The 27379-nt window shown below is 32.8% G+C and overlaps 2 protein-coding genes across 2 annotated transcripts in view; one reads left to right on the top strand and one right to left on the bottom strand.

The window, feature by feature from the left end:
* The window catches only part of LOC145259870 (GPI alpha-1,4-mannosyltransferase I, stabilizing subunit-like), a 91353-nt gene extending 84383 nt beyond the window's left edge, over positions 1-6970 (top strand). Inside the window, exon 7 of the transcript XR_013864223.1 lies at positions 6844-6970. The gene's annotated coding sequence lies outside the window, so the exon portion shown is untranslated. The remainder of the gene's footprint in view (positions 1-6843) is intronic.
* LOC145259868 (nucleosome-remodeling factor subunit BPTF-like) overlaps positions 1-27379 on the bottom strand; it is a gene marked incomplete in the record, with an annotated part of 138393 nt that overhangs the window by 6096 nt on the left and 104918 nt on the right. Inside the window, 7 exon segments of the mRNA XM_080117743.1 lie at positions 537-621; positions 721-916; positions 8351-8524; positions 14926-15176; positions 18664-18889; positions 25507-25807; positions 26501-27379. Coding sequence (XP_079973869.1) covers positions 537-621; positions 721-916; positions 8351-8524; positions 14926-15176; positions 18664-18889; positions 25507-25807; positions 26501-27379 — 2112 coding nt within the window.

Below are 27379 nucleotides of genomic sequence, written 5' to 3'. Positions count from 1 at the left end.
CCGGCATGATGTTCGCCTTGTTATGCATTGTCTAGAAAATATTTTGAAATAAGCTAGGCAAGGTAAGAAACATTTTATTTTTATTCAAATAGTCAAAACTGACAGTGCTAAATTATTCATAATAAATATTGAGTGTAACATTTTTAAATGACTCATAAGTAAATGGGTCATGAATTTTTTCTGAACAAATTTTGTGGAAAAATAAAAATTTGTACAATAGAGACCTCATTCTTCAAAAATTATTAATTTTATGTTTGGAAAAATAATAATAAAAAAGCTTTCATTTCCCATAATGCATCACTCAGCATAGAACACTATTTTTGAACTGTTTGAAAAATCTATAAAACAAGTGTAAACAATAAGAAACTATGTTGAATTGTCTCTAGCTACTTAATGTGATAAGCTGTGCTGAAATAGTGCTAAGCAAAAGAATCAATATTAATCTCCATTAAATCCTCCCCGATGAATACTACACATAAGCTTAATAAAAAGAAACTGTTTTACTGATTGGATGATAAAAACTTAACTGAACTCACCCATGGGTTCTTTGATAACATTATAATAATCAGGAGCTTCCAATTTATTGACTGGTTCCAGAAATGGCCAAGCCATTTTATGGGCCTAAAGAGCAAATTTTAGAATCAAAATTTATATAAAAATGAGCAAAATCAAAGAAAATTTCAAAATATCTGAGAAAAAGTAAAAGAAAAAATTGCTTACCTGAAGACTTCGAAGCAAACGCCGTAAGCTTTCATAATCTTTGTCGGACATGACTCGCTGAGAATATTTGTCACCATGATCATTCTTTTTACAACTAGGGCAAAGGTACGTGTCCATGTTGTCAGCTTCGCTTTTTGTTACACCTACGCAACGGCCATGAAACCAGTCTTGACACCTATCGCAACCAATGTAAAATCTTTAAAAGAGAAAAATAGATAAATTACGTTTGGGAGTGTGAACATTTTAATACAGCAGTGATTGGATAATATTAAATATTTTAAAAACTAGAAATTTTACACAAGTAACTAAAATTCTATGATTTCAAAATAAACAACTAATTAAGATATTTAATTTGAATACTATTAAAATTAAAACACAAAGTTTCAAAATTATTTTAAAATTTTATTTGTAATTATATTATAAAAATACTACTTGTACAGTGTTCCCCTAAAAATCTTTACTTTCATTTTTTTTTAATACTAATTTAGCTTTTAACTTATAATATATGTTTGAATTATGAAATTATTACTTGAACTAAATTGAACAAAACTATAATTTTGTTATGGTAATAGTGTTTCAATCTATACAATTATTTTTTTAAACTTTCAATCATTATATATGAAAATTATATATTTCAATCATTATATATGAGAATTTGGTACTTGTGCATTTAACGAACCAGATGTAACTCAGCATTTGCTCGGCGTTGTCCGGCGCATGACGTCAACAGCCGGATAAAACCGAGCGTTGGCAATAAAATAAAAACAACGCTACAAAATAGCTGTAAAATGAAATTGTAAATGTAGAAACATCCAAATAAAAAGCAAAAACCTACTGTTCATTTATGTTTTTTTTATTATTAGTATTGTTTGAAATTGTTTTCCGTTTGCAAAAAAAATATATATAAAACTTTTTTGTAAACAAATAGTAATTTTTTTTTTAATGTAACATTATTTTTTTTTCAACTATTTACATAAAATAACTAACAAAAGTGATTTTGAAACCTTTAAACTGTCTACTAAAAAGTAATTTCAAATTAAAATTAAAATTTAATACTAATCTAAAAGTAATATAGTTTATTTGTGTTGCAAATTAAAAAAGAAAAATTTATTCCTCTTAAACTCCATCCATATTATTAAAGAACCATTTTTTTATCCACTCTCCAAAGTTTGTGCCTACAACTATCTCTTCTTTTACTCATTTTTTTCTTACATTAAATCACAAAATATAAATGGTTTTCTATTTTGGAGGAGACCATAATAATCTGTGAACCATATATTATACATAATCAAAAAGGAAATCCTCTCACAAAACAAATTTCACACCAACTTTCATCACTTCATTTGCTACATTTTATGCAAAAAACATCAGTCCTGTTTCATGTTCAGCTTTAACATCTGTTTTACATGTTGAATGTTTTTTTAGAAATTAACTTCCAAGCTAATCTATTTCTGGTCTTTATTTAAGTTTATCTTTATCACTTCCTCACAGATTTTCCTCAGTCTTCCCCTGTGAAGTGAATCTGTTATCTCAAATGTACTACATTTCAAAACTTTCATTAATTCTTTCAACATGGCCATACAATCAAAGCTTCCTGTTCTACATGCATCTCTTTATACTGTCCAGATTAAATCTTCCTCACAGTTCAGAACTTAGCCTGTCTTAAAAACTTACATTACACATCCATTGTATCATATTTATCTTTATGCAACGTATGTCCTCCCTGGCTCGATTTCACTTCCATACATCACACTGCATACATATGCCTCATAGACTCTTCTCTTGGTCGACAGTGATAATGCTCTGCTGGCTTGTAATGACAGAATTTCTTTGAATTTATTCCATTCCACATTTTAATTCTTGCACCTGTTCCATGTTGTGCTCCAATAGCACACATACCATTTACCTCCAATTCATATTTGTTTAATGTGCACATTTCAAGCAGCAAAGTCAATACCAGATCTAAAAGAAAATCGGCACATACTAATCAATTTATTTTATTGCTTCTATCTGTGCTAATCCCAAATAAGTAGACAAAATAAGACATATTCAGAAACTGCTGGAGGAAGTTCATTCCATTTGATGGCTGCACACAACCAATATACTTTACTCAAATGTTTCTGGATTTCAGCAAAGATCCAAAATGAAATTAAAAATTGCAACAGAGACATTCACTAGCATTGTTATTCTCATGATGGATATGATGGCTTCTAATCCCAGTTCAGACATACAGAAAATATGCCTGTGGCTTAACTGAAACCAAAATTAGATCTTGTTATCAAGGATTTGGAAAAAGAATCAAGAACAGATAAGAATACTAGATAAAAATATTCAAAGTAACATGTACAAAAGATGATCATGAAGGTCACATTTAATCTGGAACAATTGTGTGACACATTTATTAACTCAACATTTCCAAATGTATGTGAAGAAGCTGAAAGCATACAGAGAAAAATTGGAAATTTTTCCAACTATGAACAGGAACAAATCAAGTCTTCATCAATCATGTTCAATCTTAACCAGAGTGAGACCTGCTAAAAAAAGTTGAAAAAGCACAGGACTACCTTGTGGAAACTTTTGGCATTATTGACAAAATATCAACTAAAAGACTTCCCTGACTTCAGCATCCTTGCTCAAATGGCCACCACTTTGTTATATTGCTAGTTGTGAACAAGGATTCTCTGCTCAGCACCTCATTGGAACATTAAGAGTAACTTCTTATGGTCAACTTGGGTCAAAACGGTCAGTTTCCTTTTAAAAAGACACTAGCCAAATGGAAAAGCCTCAAATAAAGAAAGCTGTACACTATACAAGTAATCATTGGCTAATTTTATTCCCATTAATTTGGTCATAACATAAAATATCAGTTTATCTTTTACATTAAATTACACTACGAAACATTTTTTATTGTTTGAATGTTGTTAGATTTCTACAACTGATTTAGGATATTTTTGCACTACTGAATCAGGAAATGGCATCCATCAGTTAAGGCTTTTATGCTAAGCTGATATTAAAAAAAAAAAAAAAAAAAAAAAACTCTTGTGACAAAATCGATTACATTTTTGTTAACACATATCTTAAATGTTTTTAAGAGAAAAAATGTTTTGCCAACATTGATTACCTGATAGAAATATCAATTAATGCAAATTGAATGGTGGCCACTGATAACAAGTACATGTAAATTACATATTACTTCACCACTGTTCAAACTTCAAGGTTTGCACTTCCATTTCTTCAAACTCCTGGAATGCTCAATGGCAGAGAGGTCTCTCTTCAGATTCCAGCAGTAGTCAGCCATCATGACTGCGTCCCAGCAATCTGGATACCTGGTCTCCATTTCTTTCAGGTCTTGATGGAATCTCTTCACCTGCTTGTCACTCATTCAGTCCAAGTTCTCAGGAAACCGGTCCATATGTGAAAATAGTACATTTTGACGCTCATGTTGCAGCCAGGTTTCTGAAAGCAGTCAGCATGTTGTCGACAAGTTCTGCATAGTTTTTGGCTTTATTTTTTAATTTGTTGCCAAGAAAGTTCACTACAAGAAAAAATACCTCTCACACTTTCAGTTCTCACTTTGTTCATAGTTTTCTGAACTCTGGACCCCTGATGAGCTGTCAGACTTGGGGACTGTCAAAGATGCCAACTTTCAATTTCTCCATGGTCAATCATGGAAAAGCCTGGCACAAGTAAGTGAAGCAATCACTATCCTTGTCCAGAGCCTTATTGAATTGCTTACTTAAATGAGCTTGATGTGCTGCGGTGGAAAGAATATTTTGTCTCTGTTCACTAGAGGATTGTTGATGATGTTTCTTTCAATTCATCCTGCACATGTCAGTTCTTCTACATATATGCTGAGCACCATTTCTTGGAAAATTTTGAGGTTTTAAACTTCAAACTGATCCCTTTTTGACATAATCACTCAGAACTAACGGACCTGAATATTTCTTGTCATTAAAATAATCATTTCCAATCAAAACATGGCATTTTATACCCGCCAATTTTTCTAAAATGCTCCACACATGTGTAGATATGAACAAAAACGTAAAATCGACATGTTGTCTTAGCTCAAAGACACGAGGTGATTGAACAAAACCAATGTGATTTTGGAATTCAGCACATTAGATTTGTCCTAAATCAGCTGAAAAACGCAGACAACAAATGTGTTGGTCAATGTCATCGATCTCCCACTTTGTTGATTTACTAAATAATTTTTTTAATTCCGATTTTAACAGAATTACAGATGCACTTCTGGAATAGGCTTAAGCTTGCCTATTATAAAAATAGTGCTTCTATAAATATAAAGAACCTGTACAGAACATCGACCCACTGAAAATTCTTCATATCCAGGACTTGTATAAAAAAGTTACCCAGCGGAAATTGTTCTGAAATTAAACATGGCTTCCAATTCAAGAATGACTTTAAACTGATCCCTTTTGATCATAATCACTCAGAACTATTGGATCTGAATACTTCTTGTCATTAAAATAATCATTTCCAATCAAAACATGGCATTTTAACTGCACCAACTTCTTAAATGCTTCGCATATGTGTACATGTGAACAAAAATGTAAAAAAATGATGTGTGCCCATAACTCAAAAACTTGACTTGATCGAGCAAAATCAATGTGATTTTGTGATTGAGCACATCAACTAAAAAAATGCTAACAACAAATTTGTTTGTTGACCAGTGAATTATTTATCTTTCTAAAGACACTTTTCATTGTGTTAAATATTTCATATGTTGACTTTGTTTTCATAATTAAAAATTAAAATCAAATTTGCTTTATTTTCAAACTAAAATGACCTTAACAGTGGAGGTGATGAGAATATATTTTTTAATCATCACAACAGTCTCTGTTTTGCTTTTAGTTGAATTTGTGCTATGAAGTATCGTCACTTATTTCATTTGATAAATTATTTAAATGTCATTTGTTATAAAAAATTTTTTCTTGTAATTTTGTATTCTAAAGAAAGTTGAGAATTTGAGCAATATTTTGTCAATTTAAAGTAAAAAAAAGTCTTGTTTGCTAAAATGTCTTTTATTGAACTGTAATTAATTGTAAACAGTTTTTTCTTGTTTTAGATGCACAAATTTCATTTTTAAAATCTTTGATTAAAATTGTTTTGGGTGACAATTTTTTTTCTTTCTAGAGTGCTGCAATTTATTAAGAAACTTTAATTTGGAACAATGAAAAGTTAGCTCAATGACTAAATTCGGGGCTATATCAAGAAGTCTGGTCAAATTACTAAATATAGCATCTGAGTTAGTTAATTGGAATGTCTCAAATTACAGAAGTCAAATATTTCGTTAAACCAAATCCCTTTTTTATTTGACTTTCTTCCTTTATTTCACCACTCCCTCTTTAGAACGTACATTCTCGAATTTTGGTCAGGTGATCGTTTCTAAGCTGTTAGGAAGAATGTAATTTCAAATCAGTACATGAAAGTCTTGCAATTGTGAAAATCAACACCAAGTCTATATGGGTAAACAATCTTCATTTCAAAAATAGGTTATTTAATCTTACATTTTTCTTCCAGGTTTTTATAGTTTTTATTTGACAAAATCTAAATGTCTTATATTCTTTTCACACTTTAATTCTATACATATATTTTCAATATACAAGGATACAAGGTGTTTTTAGCCATTCTTACTTGTTAATGTAACTTTTCTATAATAATTACTTTTTCACCTCAAAGAGCTATCTCAATAGATCACAACAAACTTACGACACCAGTAATTTCACAAATTGAACCCACTCGTGCTCTAAACCTATCTTAACCCCTTGCTAAGCACCTTGTTTCATCCTCTACTTACTTCTTCCAACATACACCCTCCTCCACCATAACTCCTATTTCAATGTAACATATATTCTTTGTACTGATCAAATTTTAATATCACTTTGAAAAATATTATGCACAAAATTTTGATTTGATGCAGTTATTCACTCTTTATTTACTTTCTCAACGAACACACACTATAATCAGTCTGATGATTAAATATAGTGAAATTCTCTTCACTTTCAACTTGCAAAAATGTTTATTTTTTTTGGTTATTTTCATGAAATTTACATGTAAACAAAATACTTTCTCTTGTGTAATTAATGCTTTTTTTTTTTATTCCAGGCTACTTCAAATGAGACTACTGTTGCCATTTTTTTTTAAATTATTATTTTTTTTGTTTTGTTTGAGAGAAGCTGGCTTAACCCAAACTAGAATAACCAATACAAGTAAATTATATGCACAGTCAAAATTGCATCTCTCTGTCATTTTTACATGTTTTTTTTTTTCAAAAGTTAACGAGAATTTTCTCGATGTATAAGTTAGTGTGATCTACTATAGTTATTGTTTCCATTAGGATTAATTTTATTTTTAACCATAAGTTGACATCTGTAAGAGTTTGTCATTTGTTTGAAACCTGCATTTTTAATTATACATTGAAAATCCGCTTCTGGATCAATAGAGCATAAAACAAGAAACTTTGGTAGCTAATTGAACTACCAATATAAATTTGGTACCATTGTTTATATTTGGCAAAGATCTACATGCTCACACTAGCATGCGTGTATATATATATATATATATATATATATATATATATATATATATATATATACCTTTCCAAGGTTATGTTGCAGGAAAGCTCTCATTCAAAACAATAAGTGTATCAGACAACTAAGTCCAATTCCTGGTCTACTATTGGTGGAAATGTTTGGAATAGACAGGAGAAGGGAATGAAAGAAGAGATATTAGTGATGTAAAACCAGCTTGCTCGATACTGACAAAACTTGTTAGCCTGGGATAACAGTATAGTAGAAGGATCAGTCAATGGGGATCTTCAACCAAATCTAGAACAACCGATCTAGAACAAAACAGATGTAAAATGTTGCAGCTGGAGTTATTATAGATAATCTTGCCGTAACATGTTACTTACAATCATGGATGTTTTTAATATGATACTTGTTTTTGTAAACAGTTTTGTCATTTTAAAATAAGAGTTGATCACAGATTAAATAAAATAACCTCTACGCCTAAAAAGTAGGAAAGTAATAATTTATTATCAGATCCATAAAAGTCTTATAAAATCTACAAATTGATGCATTGAAAAAAAATTTTTTGTGTAATATGATTGTTTTTCAGGTTTTAAAATTCATTGGAATTGGCATCTTTGTTGTTGAGATTGAGCAAATATTTTAACTGCAAAAATGTGTTTTTGTGTATTTTACTGAAAGCATCACAACAAGAGATTTACACAGATACAATATGGAACAAGACAGTAAGACTTTGTTAATAAAGAGAGAAAGAAAAAGGTGAACATAAATGGATGAAATGGAGAAAGCAGTCATATTTGACATTTATTCAATGGTGTGATAAGCGAAAGACTGAAGGGAGGAAGACATGCATAACGAAATGAGGAGAGAAGGAAAAGAGATGAAATGTATTTCTAAAAGTGACACAAAAGTGTTGCTAACAGACTTATTAGCATAGAATAAAAATGAGGCAGAGAAAGAGAGAATGCACAAATGTTATATGTGCAGAGATCACATGCAGACAGACAAGATTACAAAAACCAACTAGAGAAGAAAGTTGCACAACCATCAAGTCAGTTATTTCATATGATCTTCCTACTTACTGTGACTCGTCATAAGGAGATCTGCATATGCAGTAGAGTTCTTCTGACGTGTTCTCCCGATGCAGTTTGCATTCATCACATACATAGGATTCTATGTACTGTGCCTGCTCCTCAGAGACAGCCACGCATGCCCCGTGGAACCAATTGGAACACAGATCACAACCAATGTAGAACCTGTAGTAAAACAGAACAACTTGTGTTTACACCTGGCAGCCAGGTGGAGCAAATGTGACCCTCCTTTTCTGGGGAATTCCAAAAGGTAAACCAGAACGACTCCAGGAATAGAGTTGTAGCAGGGTTAAACTATCAATGTCTTATAAGAATGTACATGTCTGTCAAATCTGACAAGACACCAAATTATTCTGTGTGTGTGTGTGTGTGTGTGTGTGTGTGTGGATTAAGCAGTAGACATGTCAGTCAAAGCAACCAAAGTTGGTTAGCAATAGTCAACAGAAGCGAAACTCAATACAAAAGGCACATAATGCCATTGTTTGTATAGTTTAAGAAATTTGTTCAAGAAAATTGAAAATGGCCATAATAGTATCAGTCTATACACCCTCACCACCACTAGTAACTTCAGTCTAATTTGGAAAATTCTTGACCATTCACACAATATTCTCTTTAATTTGTGATTAAACCAAGTTCTTGTTTGTAAATTCCATCAAATTCATCATCATCCAATTGAACAAAGTCTATAAGATTAGAACAAAAAAGCAAATGAAAAACTCACATTGTTTCAAAAGCAATGTGAATGGAAAGACACCAAGAAGATTTTACAAGGGATAATTTCATCAAAGCAGATCGAAAACCATCAAATAAGATGAAAAGAAAAGAGAAATGATTAGAGAAAAGAAAATGGAGTCTTTGATAGAAAGATGTACTTTGATAGAGAGAAAACATAAAAAATGAAATATGTTGGTGTCTTTGTAGTTTCTTTCTTTCCAAGAATAAATTTCATCTTTATTTTGATATCAGTGGAAAAGTGAAGGCAGAATGGAGCTAATTTGTTTATTCAGTGGAGGATTAAACAACTTCATTTCGATACAAAAACTATTATATAAAAGAGAAAATAAATTTGTGTTCAGTTTTTAAAAAGTTCAACTTAATTTACAAATTTAAAAAATTCATAATTAAAATGATTGTTATTCTTTAGAAGTTTCATCTCACATACGTGATATAGATTTTAATGCATTAATGTTTGCAATATCAAAATAGGAACAGAGAAATAGGTGAGTTTAAAAAAATATATAATTTTTCAGTTTTTGTTTGCATTTTATTCACCAACCACAAAAATGAGAGTAAAAGTCACTTAGAAATTGGGTAACCTTTCAGTTAGGCTCAGTGAAGAATTTGTTCATTCCCAACAGAAATGGAAATCAAAAACAAAAATGTATTTATCCAAGGTTGCAACAAAGACACCAGAGTCAACAGTAGCAGTGGATGATCCTGTATGAAGGAGAGAGCATCCAATTTCAGTTAGTGTTTCAGACTTGCTATTTCAGTAAAGGAAATAATATATTGATGCCATCTTTTGCCAATTACCATCATTTTGGTCAAGAACAACCAGTTTAATTGGGAGAGGACACAGGCAGCTTTTAGACGATATGTGTGACATCATTAAGTGCTGTGTGATGCGAAAAGTGACCTGTCTTAAGTTAGCAGCAGAGTGACAAGTAAAACACACTGGCGAAATTTGAAGATTTTTAAGTAAAATCAGAAATTAAGCCTAACATGAAAATATTCATAACCAAGATCAATAGAAAATCCAACAAGTAAACTATGCTCGACTGCTGGGCTCCCCTCAACTGATATCAAGAAAAAGCATTCTAGAGAAAACAAGATGAAAAAGAGCAAGATGTGCATCAGCTTTAGGTATTCAGTAAATCATTTAAGCTTCTAAAGATTTGTAAACTAGATACTTTTGGATTGCCTTCAATAAGATTGTGCATGGGGGGGGGGTAGAATCTTCAATTTTAATAATTTCTATTTCTTCATAATTTTAACCTGAAGTAATTAATATTGATCAAGTTTGAATTTTGAAGAATTGATCTCAAGCCTGATGTTCACTAAAAGAGATTAAGTATCTATCTTCATTTATTAAGATAAAATGTAACACCATCAAAATATATTCAGATACTCTTGATAGTACTAATCATGTTTGAAGAAATATTGTATTATCAATAGTCTGAGAGTAAGAAAATGCTGACTTACTGACTTATTCTAATACTGGAGTTGGATCCTTTTTGTTACATGTAACAGACTTACAAGCTACATTGATGCCTGCAATTGGCCAAATATTTTCTTACTAAACAACACTAAAGTTTTTAGCTAAGAGATGGTTAGCTATGTGATTCAAAGAAGCTATGTACACAGCTCTGCTGGCCAAGGTCTTTAATATTACCAGGACAATGTTTATAAATATTATTAGAGACAAAGAATTTCAGTGTTGATAACACATTATCTTTGTTAGTTTTAAAACTTAAAAATACGAGTAGCTACAATAACTACAACAATTTTCCCTACTATATATATGTGCCTAAATCTAAATGTAAATTTTATGAACAAAGCTTCTTTTCTACAACTGCCCACCTATGGAACTATGTTCCACTTGCCTGTTTCCCAGCTGACTACAATATGGTTATCTTCAAGTCCAATGTAAACAAGCTGCGCATGTGTGGTCCCCCTCTGGTACTGCATGTGAGAAGATGCCACAAAAAAATAGTGAAGAAATGATGAATGCGAGAAGTGTGAAGAGCCAACGTTGCCTTCACATTTTTGTCAAGTTTCAGAAAAATCTAATGGATTGTGCAAAAGCTGTGAGGTAAAAAATATCATTTTTTGCAATTTGGGGACATTTGCAACCCCTTTTGAACTCCTGGGAATGCTGAATCCCAGTGAAAAGGACAAAAGGTGCAGTTTTAAGGCATGTATATTTGAACTCAGCATCATGGAAAACCTCTATATAGACATACATATCAAGTTCTTGAGTAATATAAAAAAGAGCTCCAAAAAGGCATGTTTTTTTTAGTCCTAAAAGTTCCAGAGGGATGCAAACCAGAATTTTGTCAGGGTCCCCCATACTGAATTTATATTAAGAACAATGGCCTCCATATTTTGGCCAAGTTTCAGGAAAATCTAATGGATGGATCAAACACTATGGGGCAAAAAGTGTCATTTTTGGCCATTTTGGGTCATTTTTGACCTCTTTTGAGCTCCTGGGGATGCCGAATCCCATTGTAAATGGATAACTGTGCAGTTTCAGGCCTTAACGCATGTATATCTGAGTTGACCCCCATGAAAAAACACTATATAGTCAGACATATCAAGTTTTTGTTGAAAAATATTTAAAAAAAGAGCCACAAAAAGGAGCGTTTTTAGCACTAAAAGTCGCCAGGGACGCGAACCAGAATTTTGCCAGGGTCACCCATACTGAATTTATATTAAGAACAATGGGCTCCACATTAGTTATGGAGCAAAGCATGTCATTTTTGACCTCTTTTGAGCCCCTGGGGATGCAACAGGAATTTTTGCAAAAAAGTTTTTTTTACTGTGCACATCTATTTAATTAAACACAATTGTACCAAAATTTTAAGAAAAACTAATGAACGGTTATCTGGCAATCGCCCGGACAAATATAGTTCCCTCTCCGATAAATCAGGGGACCAACAAGTTCTTGTTGAACCGTTCCCTAAATAATCTATTTCTACCCTATTTCCACCACTAACTATTACTACACTATTGTCTCGTGATCATCGTACACTCATTAACCCTTATTCTGCAATAGCCTCACTTGTAAAAAACAAAAAAGATATCTATATTATTTTCATTGGAATTCATTATTGAGATGAGTATTAAATTTATTTATTTATTGCGGACTATTATCCTCATCTTTTTTAGTTGTTGTTTCACAACGTTTCGGCCAACTATTACTCTGGCCTTTGTCAGGTGGTAACCGCAACAGGATAGGAACTCCGAATCTTCTAACTGCATCCTTAGTGGGAGCCTGTTGTACAATGGATAGAGACGTTGAATCTCTACGGTTCCAGGTGAGAATTGTCTGAAGATAGCGGTTTCAATCCTACCCAAACCCGGCCAGAAGCTTACTTGGCCAAAAACACAGTGAGACAACAACAACAACTATGGAAGGCAGTAATTGCTGAGAATGCAGTCAGGAGATTCGAAGTTCCTATCCCGTCGCGGTTACCACCTGACGAAGGCCACACAAATAGTTGGCCGAAATGTTGTGAAACAACTAAGAAAGATGAGGATGATTGTGCGCAATAAATGAAAAATCTTCTGCTGTAAATTTAGAAAAGAATGGTCTGCCACAATATATATCTTCATTGATGATAAATTTGAAATTAAACCACATTTAACTTATTTCAAATTGTTAAAATAATTGCAATTTTAACTGTTTTTGTTAGGATAGTGTTAGAGTTGTGGTGTACACATTATTGTTGAAAAGGCAGAAATATGCTTTGTAAAAAAAACAAAGGCAAAGATCGATTCTTTATATTTCATTTCAAAACAAGCATTTGTTCAACTTGAAAAGACATTCACTGTCAGAATGTGAACATAGTAAAGAATTCTATATGACGATATTTAGAAATCAATGAAGAAATAAATATGGTGTCAGATGAACCGTATGTGAAATTAATGATAAACAGAAAATAGACATGAATAACACTGCCTGCCATGTGTGCAAGGTAGTGATTGGCGTTGTAGTTCAAACATGTACAGCCTTTAATTTTTATATTTATCACTATAAAAGTATTGTATTGAAGAAATGAAAGGAGTCATTGTAAAGTTAGTATTGACATTTAAATATCAAGAAAAACTGTTTAATTGAAACATTTGGCTGTTAAAATAGTGACATTTATAAGTTAAATTTTAAAAATTAAAATAATTCCCCAGAAAAATATTACATTTCTTTTTAATATACAGTATTATTGGAGCCCTGCACTAATTTTATTAAAAATAAAAACAGAATTCTGAAAAGAAACAGGCAATTTATATTAGTTAGACTTTACAGTGGGGGATCAATTTTGCATATAAATTTAATATAAAATGATCACCCATTTTCAAGTCACCAGAATAATGATCATACACTTCTAAACAAGACAGCATTTTTAAGGACATAATTCTTTTTTTTTTTAAATCTTCATCACTTCTTAATTTCTTGAAGTGGAAGTGGGGCAATATACATGTTATAAATAAAATTATTTTCTGGATAGGTACTTATGTGTAGGAGAGGGGGGATCTTTTTTTCCCCTTCGTTTTTCATATTGACAAAATGCATGTTATAAATAAAATAATTACTGTTTTGGTCTCTTTTTCATAATGAATGAATAGTGAGCATGCTTTTATCCTAACGCATCACTAGAATGACGACCCATTCAGCCCAAATCGCATTGATTGACCCATCTATTCATTTGCAGTTTCTATGGGCCATCTCCTTGTTAATCCTGGATCATCAACAGACGGTCATATACCGTCAGGTTCGGGTTTTAGTTTGATGCACAGGGTCAATAAAAGTAAATAGCTTTTTTTTTTTTTTCAGCAGTCAAAAATGCTCAAAGTTTGCTACGCCCTCATCCATACTCAATTTATGTCCTTAAAAAAAAAAAAAAAAGTAATAAATAATAGTTATATGTTTTTTTAAAACGCTCTCCTATCTGGAAGTGAGTGATCATTTTACATGAAATTAATAGGCAACAGTAATCTTCTCATTCTAATATATATATTTTTTTTGTTTGTTTTATTTCTTTTTACTGCCACCTAAAAAAATACAATCTTATTTTGTTGGTGGCAGAGGAGTTAAACAAAATGGTGTACGGCTAGATTTTTAATGAATATTTTATTTTATTAAAATGTACACTTAAACTATTGTGTTCTTTTAGGACTTGTAAACTGCTTAGAATGTGATTACAAATGAAGTAAAAATTAAAGAAGCAGAGGAAATATATAAACATAATATACATAAATAACTTATTTTTGAAAATATATTTTAACCTATGATCCATATATTATGAATGTAAATAGGAATCTATAGAACTTTTTATTAAAAAATTTGTTTGCAGATTTTTGCATTGACAAAATAAATGTATGCATGGTTATTTCTTTTGCTAAAACTCAAAATCTTATTTATTCTTAGTCACCAAAAGAAGATGAAAACATTTAAAGCTATTTCTGCAAAAAGTTTAGTTTGCCTGTTTTTATATATCAACTACTTTTTTTCAATTATTTCTTGGCAAAACAAAATACCTCTTGTAAGCAATTGGATACAAAATGGAATTTTGTACACAGCTAGGGAAGAAAAGGTCCGTTTCTTTCCTAATGAATTTTGTGATAAGTGAATGATCCAACAAGATTGGTTTCAGATTCAAGAATCTGCAGTGGTATCCACTGGCCAATCACAACTCTTTTACAAAAAATTACAAAATGAAAAACAAAATGGCTAAACTTCAATTTTGTTTTTGTTGGTTTTCTTTTGAATACTTACCAAAAATATTAACAAATATTTAATCATGATAAAAAATATGTTAAAATGTTGGGTTTCTAAAGGCTGAACTTACTTGGTGTCATCATAAGGTGTTCTGCATGTGCAGTAGAGTTTTTCAGCTGGGTTAAAAGATTTGCTGCTCCCCGTGGAAATAAGCTTTTGTTTCTTCTTCTTTGATGGAACAGGGACTGGCATAGGCAGGGCGGCAACAGAGGCATTCAAAGTGTCCTCTTTACGACGCACTGCATTTGGTGGAGGTGTTGGAACGGTATGCGTTTTAGGCGTTTTCTTTTTCTTCTGCTTAATTCGTTCATTAATTTCCATCTGAAATTAAAAACATCAAACACATAATATCACAATATTCATTTTTGTTTTTAATATAGTTATAAAGGTTAAAAATGTTTTCAACAAATAATCAATTACATATAAGTATTCTATAACAGTAGTGATGTATTTGCAGATTACACTTTTGATAGTTACAAAGTTGTAATAAAATTATGCATAAATAACCCTACAAACTTATAAAAAAAATCGTGGAAGGCCCAAATGAACTAATTCTGTACATTTCTCAAGCTCACCTGAACATAAGAGGTTTTCAACTAAACAAATCAGACATTTGGTAAAATGACTTTTGAAATACCACTCATAAGAAAATTGGATATACATATTTGAAGTTTCAAAGAAGTGTCATCATAGCTAATTTAGAGATGAGGATGCAGATATTCAACACATAGAGGATAACAGATTTGAGACTACTTTTATTGTCTTCCTTGGATAATTTTATAAATATGATTTAAATTACACTTAAATAGGATATATTTGAAGTTTTAAAAGGGTTATGCCCTCATGGTCCTCTTAGGGGTGCATTTAAGGATTCAGGAACACTTCCATTGTCTTTCCTGATAAATTTGGCATAATACATTTTTAGATTTTATGTAGGTTCTTTAACCTTTCTTTTTATAGAGAACACACACAGACACATAGTATTTATATATGTGTGTGTAAGATGCATAATTGACATGTAAAAACAGCTAAATGCAGTATCTGGGTTACAGAAACATAACTAGTTTTTGGAAACTTACTTGTTGAGTTTTTTTTTTTTTATACACAAAAAATTATATGTATTGCTTTAATTAAATGCGTGTAGAACACAAGTATGTGGGAATATAAGTGTGTTTAATGCCATACATTAATAGAACCATATTTTAGAAGAGTAGAAAAATGTATGTGCCAAAATGGTACATATATGTTATAATGTTCATGAAAGTAAAAGATAGCATTTTGAATTTGATCACTGAAAAATAAAAATGTTGGGTGCTTCTTCATTATAATATTAAATTTCAAGTAAAACCAACGGTATCTACTCATAAACATATTCAAAAATTTTTAAAAATAATAAAGGTAGTAAAAAAGAAAAAAAAAAGAAAAAGAAACCAGACAGGTTAAATCATAACAAGGTAAGTAAATATTTTCTGGAAACTTTGAAAATCTTAACAAAACTAAACTTTTGCCAAATGTCTCTGCAAACTATTTTTCATTAATAATTAATTTTCTACTGCATTGGTTTTACTTGAAATTTAATATTTCAATTTTCGAATTTTGCTATATAACAAAAAATAGTCTAATAAAAATATGTCCTTATGAAAGATAAAAAAAAAAAATATATATATTCATAGTTTACTGGTTATTTGGGATATAGCAAAAAAAAATCTAGAAAAAGGTATCTTCCCTGTATTTAACAATTCAGGTGAAAAGTCATCTCCCTCTCAGTACAGACCAATAAGTCTCCTGTGTGTCATGAGTAAGTTGTTGAAATCCATATTAAATAAAGAAGTAGTCAACCACTTCAACAGACACAACCTTCTTAGTGACATGCAATATGGTTTCTGCTCTGCAAGATCTACAGCAGATGTGCTAACGGCTATATCACATAGGATTAGTGACTCTCTTGACAAAAGTTTCCTTTCCAGGGCAATTGCTCTTGACATATCAAAGGCCTTCGATAAGGTATGGCATATGGACTACTTCACAAGATTTCCAGCTACGGTATTACTGGAAATGTTTTCTCAATCATTAAATCATTTCTCTCTGATAGGTTCATAAGAGTAGTGGTTGATGGGCAGAAATCAGAGGCCCACAGTATTAATGCTGAAGTCCCCCAGGGGTCAATCCTGGGCCCAACTCTCTTCCTGATCTACATCAATGATCTCCCAAAACACATACTTAAATCATTCGTTGACATCTATGCTGATGATACGACCATCTATGGCAACACATCAAAGGCCGTAAATGACAAAGTTCTCTCTAATTCTCTCTCCTCTGATCTTGAGCACGTGGTACAATGGGGGAAGAGGTGGCTGGTCACTTTTAATGCATCCAAAACCAAGTTTCTATCTTTACATCATCAACGCTCTGATCCCCATCTGGCATCAATTGAAATGGATGGCTCTCGTCTTGGGGAGGCTCCATGTTTTGACAAACTTCTGGGTTTGACCTTTACTCCTGACCTGAAATGGAACACGCACATCAAATCTGTTGCCAGGAACGCTGGGAAAATGGTGGGATCCTTCTACCGCCCAAGAAAATATCTCACTACTGATGCAATTCTCTATCTGTATAAAAGCCAAGTACGTCCAAGGATGGAGTACTGCTGCCACATCTGGGCAGGAGCTGCTAAAAACAGCCTATCCTGCCTTGACAGAGTACAAAATAGACTGTGGTTTAGTGGGGGGATGCCCTTTTCTCTTCCCTGCAGCCTCTCTCCCACAGAAGAGACATTGCGAGCCTGTCTTTATTTTATTGTTATTTCCATGGCAGGTGCTCGTCTGAGCTCCAATCCCTCGTTCCCATTCGCCAATCTTTCACGAGAAACACCCATCTGGCTGAAACTACTGTCAATAATTTTCCCCACTCTCTTTCTATGCCTAAATCCAAATGTAGATTCCATGAGCAAAGCTTTCTTAGAACTGTACGCCAGTGGAACTCTTTGCCGCTTGCCTGTTTCCCACCTGACGTCTTCAAGTTCAACATAAACAAACTCCTGACAAACCGCCTCCTTAAGTAAGACACTCTATCAAAACCCCCAATACTAATGATTACTACAATACTATCTCATTGATTACTGTACATGCAATAACCCTTATCCCTGAGTGGCCTTCGAGCCTTGATAAGTGGTGACCCCGATGTAAAAAAAAAAAAAAAAATCTTCCATGCTAAAACAAGACTGCCACATTTTCTTTAAAATGCAGAGAGATGTCATATGAATAAAATACCATTTCCCTTATATGATAGGAGGAATTCTTTGAGGAGAGGAATGAGATTTTTGTCAGTCCTAACTTGACGTTATTAGAAGACCATTAGCACTGGCCAGAAATTCAATGGGTAAATGGAGCTAGAACATTCCAAGCCCTTGTTATAGCTAGACATGGTGACATTTTAATGCCAGTCTAAAAAGTTTTTAGAATGTTTTGTTGTTTGCAGTTGCCATTTCAAGTGATGATAGCTGATATAGATATTTTTGCTACTCTGGCAAAATTGAGTTTTCAGGTTTGAAATCAACATTAAAATGATTATTTTTGTATAGTCCACCCTACTTTCACAGACATACAGCATTTTTCTTTATTCTTTCTATATAAAATGTGTTCCTCCTTCATATTTTAATACTTTCATTAGTCAAAAGCATTCAACGTGATGGGGATTTTATTTTTTCTATAAGAATCCAATTTGACAAGATTTCCAAATATCAACAGAGTTTGACTTTGAATTAGAAAATTTTTCAATTTGAAAACAAAAAAATATAAAGTTTTCTCACCTGGATCTCTTGTTGTAAGTTCTTCTCCATAAGAGACCGTTTTCTTAAAATTTCTTTTTTCAAGGCTTCTTTTTGTTTAAAAAGGATGGCTTGCAATCTGGTAGCCATGATACGTTTTTGCTTCTCTTCTGCAGATTCTTGTTTCTTGATACGTTTCTGTTCCACTTTCTCCTCTTTTTCAATTTTATCTAGCATAGATTTCATCACCTGACTGCATACGGACAACCTAAAAAGAGTCGAACAAGAACAACTACCTTTTAAAAGGACAAAGACTTCAAATAACGCTTTGCAAATTTTAAACATTTTATTCAAATTTACATAAATATCAGAAGTGTATAAAAACTACAACCATATTATTCTATCTCTACATTTCTATTTATCCCAATATCATTCAAAGTTTTTTCTTTTTAAAATCATTTGATAGATTAAAAACATAAGATAACATTTATACTGATGATCAATAACCATTTAAAACTTTGAAAACTTAAGCTTAAATTGATATCTGCTATCCTTAAATCAGAGTTTCTCAGAAAGTTTTTAAATGTGTATATTTGTGTATGAAAAATTAAATTTTGTTTTGGACCATTTTTTAAAATTCTTTTTTAATGTTTTAGGGTAAAAAATTAAGGAGAGAATCAGTTTAGAATATACACCAACATAAACAAGTCATTCATTATTTTTGCGCGATGATACATCCAAGCATTTCTAGAAGAAGCTTTGACTGTTAATCAGTCTGTTATTGGTTTGAGATAGCATTTTTGTTGATTCATCACTTAAGTATAAAATGACATTTGTTTTGTCTATTTATTGGAAATAGTATTTTCCTCGCTAAATATGCACATCTTTATTTTCCTAACCTCATAGCAACTGTTGATGGTTTAGTAAAAACAAAAATTAAATTCTGTGATTTTTCCTGACTGCAAATTCTACTTAAATTCTAAGTCCTTTTTAACATTTTTTTATTGAGATACATATTTAACTAATCAAAAGATTCTTGAATCACCTTTGAGTTAGTTACCAACTAACAATTCAATAAAGGAATGTGACAATTGGCCTAATGGATACCAGTGGCCAATGAAATCATTGATACAGTTTGAATTTTATCAGATAGTGTTGTGAAATTAGAATAGAAAATGCTTTTTAGTTTACATTTTAAAAATTTTATTCATTAATGTTGCAATATTTTGAATTCTAATGGGGTATGATCCCACACAGTCGGACGATTCTATTTATAAACGATGCTGCTAAGGACTGACGAATCAAATTAATTCACGTTCTGCTACAAACCAATCAGAAACCAGAATTGCTTCATAAATATTAGACCTTTTCTGGACCAATTTCACGTTCTTTTCCCGGGTTTCGACACGGTAAGAATATTTTGTTCTGTGGAACTGTCTACTACAAACCTACCAGGACTTGTGTGTAACAGCGAACCATCTGAAACTGTTCTGAAACTCAAAATGGCTTACACTTCTAGAGGTTATGCGCCCAGCGTGCGTCTTTATTTCGATGGATCCGAATCAAAATTCGAATTGTGGCAAGTTAAATTTCTGGGATATCTACGAATCCAAAAGCTACACAAAATACTACAAACACAACCTGAAAACAGAAACGACCCTGACTTCATTGAAAAGAACGCAACTGTCTTTGCGGAATTAATACAGTGTTTAGATGACTGAAGTCTATCACTGGTAATGAGAGAAGCCCTGGACAACGGCTACAAAGCATTAAACATATTGAGAGAGCATTATTTATCGAAAGGAAAACCCAAAATTATTTCTTTATACACTGAACTGACCTAATCACAAGAGTTTCCAATGTGGATACAGGACTCAAAATGGCGACTACATTAAAAATGTAGAGAGCTCTGTTAGCGAATATACATTTTTATTTTCGTGTACATTTGATGCGTCAACAAGCAATAATAATTTTCTTGTCGATTGTGGGGCCACGGCACATATGATTACAAAGGAATCTGATTTTATCAATTTTGATCCCAACTTTAAGCAACAAAATCATTTTGTAGAACTGGCTGACGGGAGTCGAGTCAATGATATCGTTTTGAAAAGAGGCAATGCGAAAATCTCGCTAAAGAACAATAAGGGTGAACTGTGTTTCTGTATTCTGGAGAGCGCTCTTCTGGTCCCAAAATTTAAACAAAATATATTTTCTATGCAGGCTGCCATGGGACAATGTGCAGATATAAACTTTGGCCCCAATAAATCGGGGCTGGTGTGCCCGAATGGAACTGTATTCGACATGGGGGGGGGGGGATGGAAGACTGTATTATTTGAATAGCGTAGTCACATCAAAAACTGCCTGCCATGATCTACAGACATGACAAAATTCTTGGATACTGCAATATTCCTGATATCAAAAAGTTGCCGACTGTAGTTGATGGAATGCAAATACAAACATCAAAAACCTTCAACTGTGACGTCTGTACGCAAGGGAAAATGACAAACTAGCAAAGCAAGATACCAGAAAAAAAAAATCCTATCAATGGTGCATTGTGACTTGAACGGTCCCGTAGAACCGATGGCCAGAGAGCATTATAGATATGTGTTGAATTTCGTAGATGACCATTCAGGTTTAATAATGGTTTATTTTTTAAAGAATAAATCTGATACCCTGCTAGCAACTAAGAAATATCCAGCCGACATGCCCCCCCCCCCCTACGGTGAAATCAAGTGTATTCGCTCTGACGCTACAGAATTTACCAATAAAGACTTTGAACTTTTACTAATTAACCATCATATAAGGCATGAAACATCAGCTCCTAGATCGCCACACCAAAACGGGACTGCTGAACGTGCGTGGCGGACACTTTTTGAAATGGCAAGATGCCTGCTCATTGAATCAAAACTCCCTAAAAACCTCTGGACGTATGCACTTATGGCGGCAGCCTGTATACGCAACAGGTGTTTTAACAAAACACTATCTAAAACTCCATATGAATCTTTCTCCGGTAAAAAAAAAAAAAACTTAAGCAGAATGCATATATTTGGTTCAACTTGCTTCGCATATATAGAGAAAAAGAGTAAATTGAATATTAAAGCTGACAGAGGTATATTTCTTGGATACGATAAAAACAGTCCAGCCAATTTAATATTTTTTCCCGAAAAAAAATAAAATAAAAAGAATCCGGTGTGTAAAATTCACAGACACGTTTAATTGTAAAGACGAAAACCCGTCATATGAAGAGGATGGAATTATATTACCTCAAATAATTAGAACAAACAAAAAGAATAAAAATGACGGGACAAGAGTGTCCATGATGATGATGATGATAAAGTCGAGATATCCCGAAAGAAATAGACGACCCGATTTTTTTGTGGTCGACAATATAAAGGATTATAAAATCGACTATTGCTGTTCGATGGAAAATGCGCCAAAAAGCTTCAACGAAGCAATTAATTCAGAATGTTGTGATGAATGGAAAATTGCCATGAAAAAAGAAATAGATGCCTTAACCAAAAATGATACCTATACGGTAGTGCCTCTCCCAAGAGATAAACATGTTATTTCTACCAGATGGGTCTTTACAAAAAAGAGTACAGCATCAGGCATAGAACAGTACAAAGCAAGATTTGTTGCTAAGGGGTGCTCTCAGATTTACAGTAAAGAATACTTTTCTACGTTTTCGCCGACCACAAACCTAACGACAATCAGAGTTTTACTGCAAGTCGCATCACAATATGACCTAAACATCCATGGAACGGACGTAAAAAAAAAAAAAAAAAATGCTTATTTGAATGCCCCAATAGACTGAAATTTATATTACCCCTCCAGAGGGATTTATAATGAAAAATAAAAATAGCGGGTGGCAACTTAACAAGTCATTATATGATCTAAAGCAGAGTGCTCAGTGTTGGAACACAGTATTCCATGATTATATTATTAAACAACAATTTAGACGATGCGCTGTAGACCTCTGTTTATATACCCAACACAAAGACGATAAACTACTAATTTTGGTTTTGTGGGTCGAGGATATTTCAATCGCATCAAATTGTGACAATGTTAACTGATGTTAAGAACAAATTAAGTAAAAGATTCAAAATGACCGATCTTGGCAAAATATCCTGGTTTCTGGGGATAGAATTTACTCAAAGCAAAGGACTTGTTACAATGACTCAATCGAGATACATCGACAAAATACTATTAAAATTTGGAATGGGAGAGTGCAAGAAACGCTCTACACCGGTCGAAAATGATATTAATAAAAATATGCACACAGAAGTTAGTATTTAGAAAATCAAGAAATCCCCTAAAATTAGAAGGTTTTTCGGATTCAGACTGGGCAAGCGATGAGGATCGCAAGAGTGTATCTGGATATTGTTTCAGACTCTCAAAAAATGGGCCTATTATTTCATGGAAATCTAATCTCTCTCTACGTGTGAAGCAGAATTTATCACGATCACACACACACAACCCAGGAAGCACTCTACCTTAAAAATATCCTGAAGACTATTTTAGAGCCAGAATTGTTTACAAACCCCGTGGTAATTAATGGTGATAATCAAGCCAGTATAGTCTTAACACAGAGTACGGTGATCAACCAAAGATCTAGGCATATGGATATAAAATGCCATTTCGTAGAAAACGAGATAAAAAAAAAAGGAATCCATTATTTTGAATTACATATCATCAGAACAAAATATCACTGATGTATTTACGAAACCGGCGACACGGATAAAGCTACAACGTTTTTTCTCAAAACTTGTTGGTGAATTCGACTGAATAATTTTTTTTTTCTTTCACTGCCCTGTATGTATATAGATTTATTAAAAATACAGATCAGCGAAGTTCCACTTATGAGAAGCTATTACTTTTTTGCATGAATATCAGTGGAAAACCCTAGGGATAATGCTCAGTATATAGATTTCTATATATATATAAAAAAAATAAAAAATAAAATAAAATAAATAAATAAAAAAAAAAAATAGTCCTGGACAAGACGTTAAACTGTATCCATTTTATTTGTATTAACACTTTAACCTACTAATACTTTTTGCTTAGGACTAAAAAAAAAAAAAAAAAAAAAAAAAAAAATCTTTGTAATTTTCCTTTTTGACATTTGAACACAATTAAAAATGGCGTCTTTTTAAATGCTAAAATTCTAAGATCCAAATGATTTCTAATTTTTGTTATGTCTAAGTAAATATAAAAATATATATTTATTTTTGAGCAGAACAAACACAAGGGACTTCCCCATTATAAAAAATAGGGAGGATGTTGTAATATTTTGAATTCTAATGGGGTATGATCCCACACAGTCGGACGATTCTATTTATAAACGATGCTACTAAGGACTGACGAATCAAATTAATTCACGTTCTGCTACAAACCAATCAGAAACCAGAATTGCTTCATAAATATTAGACCTTTTCTGGACCAATTTCACATGTTCTTTTCCCGGGTTTCGACACGGTAAGAATATTTTGTTCTGTGGAACTGTCTACTACAAACAAGTCACCTACCAGGACTTGTGTGTAACAGCGAACCATCTGAAACTGTTCTGAAACTCAAAATGGCTTACACTTCTAGAATTAACATTCATATAATCTTGAAAAATATGTTAAAACTAGTTAAAATTCAAATTCAAATACACATATAATTTTAGAATATAATAATAATAATAACACTAATATAACTAATATAAGAATTTTGTAAAGATATTTTAGTTTGAGTTATCTGCCTGTTAGTGTCTTATACAGATATATATTTAAAAAAAAAAAAGTAGATGAAAGAAATCTTTTAAAAACTGCATCTGTATAAATATATATATATATATATATATATATATATATGTACATATACACATGCATCAGAGTTTCCTTCTAGATGTATCTCCCAGTGAATTAATGCCCCCCCCCCCAGATACAAACATGGAAATTTCTACAACTCGGCACGGTCTTCTGTATACTCTGTCCTGTGGAAGTCATCTGCACTGACAAGGGTTAGCAGTAATACCAAAAAGCCTTCACCACTATAAACAAATCATCTGTGTAGATTTCCGATCAACTTAGTTTTTGTGGTGGGAACTCATATGTCAAAATCGATGGTAAACTCCATCATGCACATGCAATTTTATAAAAAATTTCTTTCATCATCTTTATTTTTTTTTAAATATACATCTACATAAGATACTAACAGGCGGATGACTCAAACTAAAATATCTTTACAAAATTCTTTTACAATTTTGAATTGAATGAAATAAATACATTTCATATGCCACATCTATATTTTAATTTGAAAATATGCTAAAATGTAAATAGATTGTGAGATTTATGATTTCCTATTCTATTAAAAAATGTTCATAGTATTTTTATTTGATTTTTCCTCTAACAGTTCAAATATAGATAAAATTGAATTTTATCAAAATCTGAACAACTTTTACAAACCATGTTTGTTTGAATATGGTGTTTAACCAAATAAACTTTTGATTTTGTAAAAACACTTTTGTTCTGATGTACAAGTGGAACAAGAAAACCGTTTTATCTACTCATCAAATTCTATGCAGGATAAGATTAAAATAATCGTTTATTCTAGTCTAAAAAGTTAATTTGATTCGGTTTGTCTGTTTTACAGTATATCAGTACCATTTTACTTAAACATCTATTGTAAATGATTCACTGTATACAATTAACTAAACACAAGTTGTCATTTTAACCATACCTGGCAGGTGTGTGAATAACCACAATAGAGATGATATCCTATTTGAATCAAGAACAGCTGATTCCATAGGTTGCAGCAATACACATTAAGCCAATCATGGCTCTCGCTAAAAAGAGTAACAAAACAAAATGTTTGCTTCAATCAAATCGCTTTATATCTTACCGTACTTGTTCTTCCTTCTGTTCATGAGTGAGCAATTTAGTTTTTACTTTCTCTGGTAGATTCATACTTGTCGCAGTAATCACTGGTGTTGTGCTACCAACAGTTCCAGTTGCTTGTTTCAATATAACTTGATGGGGTAGAGCAGTGATGATTTTATCTTTTGACTTCCCTTGTATGGCTGCCAAAGCTTGCAGTGTTGTAAGAGTCTGTGGTGATTTCTGGGCCTGCATTTGTCTTTGGTAAGCCAATAGCTTGGCTTGAATCTCTGGGCTCTGATTTTGTAGCAACGCTTGACGCACAACTAAAATGTAATAGTTTTAAGACATTTAGGATATTGTATGTGTTGGAGGATCACTTCATTCAGTTGCATGACAAATGTTACAATGTTTTTAATGAAGAGATTTTGTTGAAAGTTTAAAAAGATTAAATACTATTCTTTTTACTTTTTCAAGTTTCATTAGATATATTCATTTTTCTGCCTTTTTAAGAAAATTATTAGCAAACAGGATTTTTAATTCAGAAATAAAGTTAAAAAAATTGAAATCTTCACAAATGACATAAAATTGATTAAGAAACAAGAACATTTAAATGAAATTAAGCAATGAAAAATATTCAGCCAATTTCAATATATTAAACTTGAAGATGGCTAAACTAAAGATAAGTATCACAAATATTGTTGAATGTACACATTATAAAAACTTCAAAAGTATATTGGGATTTGTTATACACCTCACTAACATATGTTGTGACGGAAGGTTGTTTAGTACAGAGAACCCAAAGAGTTTCAATGGTCAATGCAGTTTAAAAAAGATTTCCTGTCTTCAGTATTTCTCCAAGTTAGGAGGTGCCAGAAGAAATGGAACCAAATATTGGTTACTTGAGATACTACATTGATCCTTGCCACATAAAAAAATTAAATTACAAATTCAAATCTTAAAAAGATACAGCAGTTAAAGGCATAAAAAAGAAAAAAAAAAGGCAGAGTCACACTTACCTTGTTGAACAACCTGAGGAGTAAGTGCATATTTGGTAGTTGTGGTGGTTATGGTAGATGGAGTGGTTGTAGCTGTGGTTGTGTTAGAAGAAGCTGTCGCTGCAGTATTAGAGCCAGCTGTCAGAGCTGCGATGGGAGGACGGGCTGTGGCTAACACGCTAGTGCCAGCAACAGTACCAGTTGTGTTCACAATGGCAATAGGGACTGTCGATGTGCCAGTACGACTGGTCACTACTGATACAATTGGTTTAGCAATTACGCGACTGGTCAATGGAGAAGTGGTCAAAATTGTAGTAGCTGCAGTAACTGCACTATTAGCTGGACGTGATACAACCGTTATTGATGGCATTGTGGCAGTCGGCTCCATATTAGTGGCTATATTTGCTAGAGATACAATAGCACTCAGTGTTGTTGTTGGTGCTGTTGTTGTTGTTGTGGTAATAGAGGCTAGAGTGGTTGGAGCAGGAGCTGGAACTTGAGCAGAAGGAGTTGGTGTTGTAGCAGGAGCTGGTGTTGGAGCAGGAGCTGGTGTTGGAGCAGGAGCTGGTGTTGGAGCAGGAGCAGGAGTTGGTGTTGGAGCAGGAGTTGGTGTTGGAGCAGGAGTTGGTGTTGGAGCAGGAGCTGGAGTTGGAGCAGGAGCAGGAGCAGGAGCTGGAGTTGGTGTTGGAGCAGGAGCTGGAGTTGGTGTTCGAGCAGGAGCTGGAGTTGGTGTTCGAGCAGGAGCTGGAGTTGGTGTTCGAGCAGGAGCTGGAGTTGATGTTGGAGCAGGAGCTAGAGTCGGTGTTGGAGCAGGAGCTAAAGCTGCAGCTAAAGCTGAAGTAGTTAATATTGGAGCGGTGGTAGCAGTAGCCTGGGTTGTAGTAGTAGTTGCTGCTGTAG

The sequence above is a fragment of the Euprymna scolopes genome, chromosome 35, assembly GCF_053919585.1.
Source record: "Euprymna scolopes isolate OS-2025 chromosome 35, ASM5391958v1, whole genome shotgun sequence".
Taxonomy (NCBI): Eukaryota; Metazoa; Mollusca; class Cephalopoda; order Sepiida; family Sepiolidae; genus Euprymna; species Euprymna scolopes.
Note: the sequence above shows the minus strand (reverse complement) of the source record. Positions and strands in the feature narration are given on the sequence as shown.